Source organism: Austrofundulus limnaeus, unplaced genomic scaffold (genome assembly GCF_001266775.1).
Source record: "Austrofundulus limnaeus strain Quisiro unplaced genomic scaffold, Austrofundulus_limnaeus-1.0 Scaffold38, whole genome shotgun sequence".
Taxonomy (NCBI): Eukaryota; Metazoa; Chordata; class Actinopteri; order Cyprinodontiformes; family Rivulidae; genus Austrofundulus; species Austrofundulus limnaeus.
The window spans coordinates 2,731,148-2,734,457 of record NW_013952440.1 but is presented as its reverse complement, the minus strand read 5'-3'; the positions used below and the strand labels follow the sequence as shown (position 1 = coordinate 2,734,457).

The 3,310-nt window shown below is 43.1% G+C and overlaps 1 protein-coding gene across 1 annotated transcript in view; it reads right to left on the bottom strand.

Annotated features, from left to right (window-relative positions):
* Window positions 1-2,299: 2,299 nt before the first annotated feature.
* The window catches only part of baiap2l2a (BAR/IMD domain containing adaptor protein 2 like 2a), a 19,143-nt gene continuing 18,132 nt past the window's right edge, over window positions 2,300-3,310 (bottom strand). The window contains exons 13-14 of the mRNA XM_014006950.1: window positions 3,130-3,155; window positions 2,300-2,733 (exon numbers count right to left, since the gene is read on the bottom strand). Coding sequence (XP_013862404.1) covers window positions 2,652-2,733; window positions 3,130-3,155 — 108 coding nt within the window. The 3' untranslated portion in view covers window positions 2,300-2,651. The remainder of the gene's footprint in view (window positions 2,734-3,129; window positions 3,156-3,310) is intronic.

Genomic DNA, 3,310 nt, shown 5'->3' with positions numbered 1-3,310 from the left:
CACACACACACACACACACACACACACACTTCCGGCTGTCACAAGTGTCAGATGTGTTTCTGGAAAAAAGCATTTTAAAATGTCTCCAAACTCCAATTAATGCATAATTAAAGTTGGTTTGTAGTTTGAGATCTTCATATTAATATTGCAGTGCTATACAACAGTATTAATAGCCATATTAATTAAATGTAACCAATTTATGTCGTTATAAATACATTTAAAATTATAATTCCAATTAAAACAGAATAGCCTATTGTCAACATAATTATGGAGTGTGATTTATTTTCAACTCAAAATATCTTCTAACTAACAAAATATAAAGTTATTAGTGAAGAAAATCTGTCTGGATAACAGAAAACTGCTCATAAAATGTATAACAGGTCTGGACCAATCGTGAATTGTGTTCATATCTGAAAAAAATATTAGAATATGAGGAAATTTSTGAATGCCACAAATTCTCCTAAATCACTCGTACGCACAACTTAAGAACAAATCTGTTTGTACGAACGGTTCTTGCATGAGGCCCATTGTAATGTTATTGTTCAAAAAATGTAAAAGGGAATAGAGAAAACTGAATGGAATGAAACATGTTACCCAAAGATATCTACACAGCACTCGGAGAGACTAAACTCAACTTTTCTGCCCACCTAGAAACTTTAAGTGTCTCCATCTCCATCTTCTTTCGTTTATCCGTCAGGTCGAAGAAGCAACAGGTCCAGGAGAGAAACCCAGACATCCCTCTCCCCAGCAACACTTATCAGCTCGTCTTGGGGGACCCCGAGGTGTTCCCAGSCCAGAGAGGATATATAATCCCTCCAGCGAGTCCTGGGCCTTCCCCGGGGGCCTCCTCCCAGTGGGATGTGCCCGCAACACCTCTAAAGGGAGGCATCCAGGAGGCATCCTAATCAGATGCCTGAACCACCTCAACTGACTCTGGAGCAGCGGCTCTACTCTGAGCTCCCTCAGGATGACGGAGCTCCTCACTCTATCTCTAAGGCTGAGCTCAGCCACCCTATGAAAGAAGCTCATTTCAGCCACCTGCATCAGGGATCTCGTTCTTTCGGTCACGTTCCATGCCTCATGATCATAGATGAGGATTGGAAGGAAGATAGACCAGTAAATCGAGAGCTTTGTATTTTGACTCAGCTCTTTCTTCACCACTACTGACCGAAGCAACACCCTCATTACTGAAGATGAGGCCCCATTCCGTCGATCCATCTCCCGCTCCATCCTACCATCACTCATGAACAAGTCACCCAGATACTTAAACTCCTCCACTTGAGACAGAGACTCTCCCCCATCCCGGAGGGGGCATTCCACCCTTTTCTGGTCGAGAACCATGGCCTCAGACTTAGAGGAACTGACTCTCATCCCAGCCGCTTCACACTCGGCTGCAAACTGCCATAGTGCACGCTAAAGGTCTTGGACTGAAGAGGCCAACAGAACCGCATCAATCTGCATACAGCAAAGACAAGACCCTGTGGTCCCCAAACCAGACACCCTCCTCTCCACAACTGCACCTTGAGATCCTGTTCATAAACACTACAAACAGGATCGGAGACAAGGGACAGCCCTGGTGGAGTCCAACAYGCACTGAGAACAAGCTCGACTTTGTACCAAGAATGTGAACACAGCTCCTGCTTTGGTTATATAGGGACTGGATTGCTCTTAGTAGCGACCCAGACACTCCATACTCCTGCAGCACCCCCCACAGAATTCCCTGAGGAACATGGTCATAAGCCTTCTCCCATTCCACAAAGCACATGTAGACCAGAGAGGCAAACTCCCACGACCCACTTAACAACTCTGCAAGGGTAAAGATCTGGTCCACTGTTCCACGTCCAGGACAGAAGCCACATTGCTCCTYTTGAATCCGAGGTTCGACAATCAGTCGGAGCCTCCCTTCTAACACCCCTGGAGTAAACTTTCCCAGGAAGGGTGAGAAGTGTGATCCCACGATAGTTAGAACACACTCTCCAGTCCCCTTTTTAAAAAATGGGAACCACCATCCCCAGTCTGACACTCCACAGGAGTTGTCCCAGTTCTCCATGCRGTGTTGAAGAGACGTGTCAACCATGACACTCCTACAACAGCCAGAGCCTTCAGCATCTCGGGGTGAATCTCCTCCACCCCTGGTGCYCTGCCACCAAGGAGCTTTTTGACTACCTTGGTGACCTCTGCCATGGTGAACTGGTAGAAACTTCAAGTACGCAAAAAATGTATTTAAGGACTAAAAGAGTGGATTTTGCATGATATGTCCCCTTTAAAGTCTCATTTTTCAAACTGAGGTAATTAAAAAAGCAATCTACAACAGGTAGTATACATAAAGTATTTATAATAATAATTTCTATAAATCCCACTTCAAAAGCTGTGATCTATTAATATAAAACCTCCTTTGATTCATGCATAACATCAAATATCACAACATGAACCTGAAAGCAAGTTGCTGAGCAGTGGGTTTATTTTACAACCAGTTTTACAGGTTGTTTAACAATTTAACAAGAAATGTATAAAATACAAGAGTTGCTCAGGAGTTCCATGACAAACAATTAATTATCAAGAAACAAAAAAGCCATCTTTAAGTATCTAACTTACAATTTAAAATGTTTGCACGACTGAGGTCATGAAGCACTTTTTACAGGGTTAGGAAGTCATCTCCTGTGAATAATTGGGGCTGATCTGTCATTGGTGGATGTGGGCTTCAGTTTAACTGTAGCAAATGGATTGTTCCCTCTGAAAGAAACGACAGGAGAAAACACAAAAAAGAAATTTTGGTACGGAACAGGAACACTCTGTCTTGGCCTGCAGTGTTTCAGGCTTGGCTGTAACAGAGACGAGTGGCGCGTTTCAAACTGTTCAAACATCATTTGGTGAGCTGCTCATCTGAAGTGACAGTGATAGTCACGCTTCCTAAATGCCCATAACAGAAACGTTTCAGTATGCATTTCAAAGTCTGATGGAAGCGAAGCAATTCTGCGCCAGTGAGATTACTGACTCATCTGTCGTCTCCACATTTAATGACTTCATCTTATACTTAAAAAAATAAATAAAAAATCAGCTCATCTAAAGTAGAGCACAAAAGGCCTTCATTCAAACAACCTTTCTCAGCTGTAGCTACATTATTCTTACCTCGGGAAGAGATCCGGTTGTGATTTCTGTTGAAAGAAAATGAAAAAGGGAAGCAGTTAGGGAAACGCAAAAAAGTTGACCGATTTTTGTTCTCAGTCAAAAGTTCTCTACTGATGAGCTGGAGACCACCTCTCCAACACACACACACACACACACACACACACACACACACACACACACA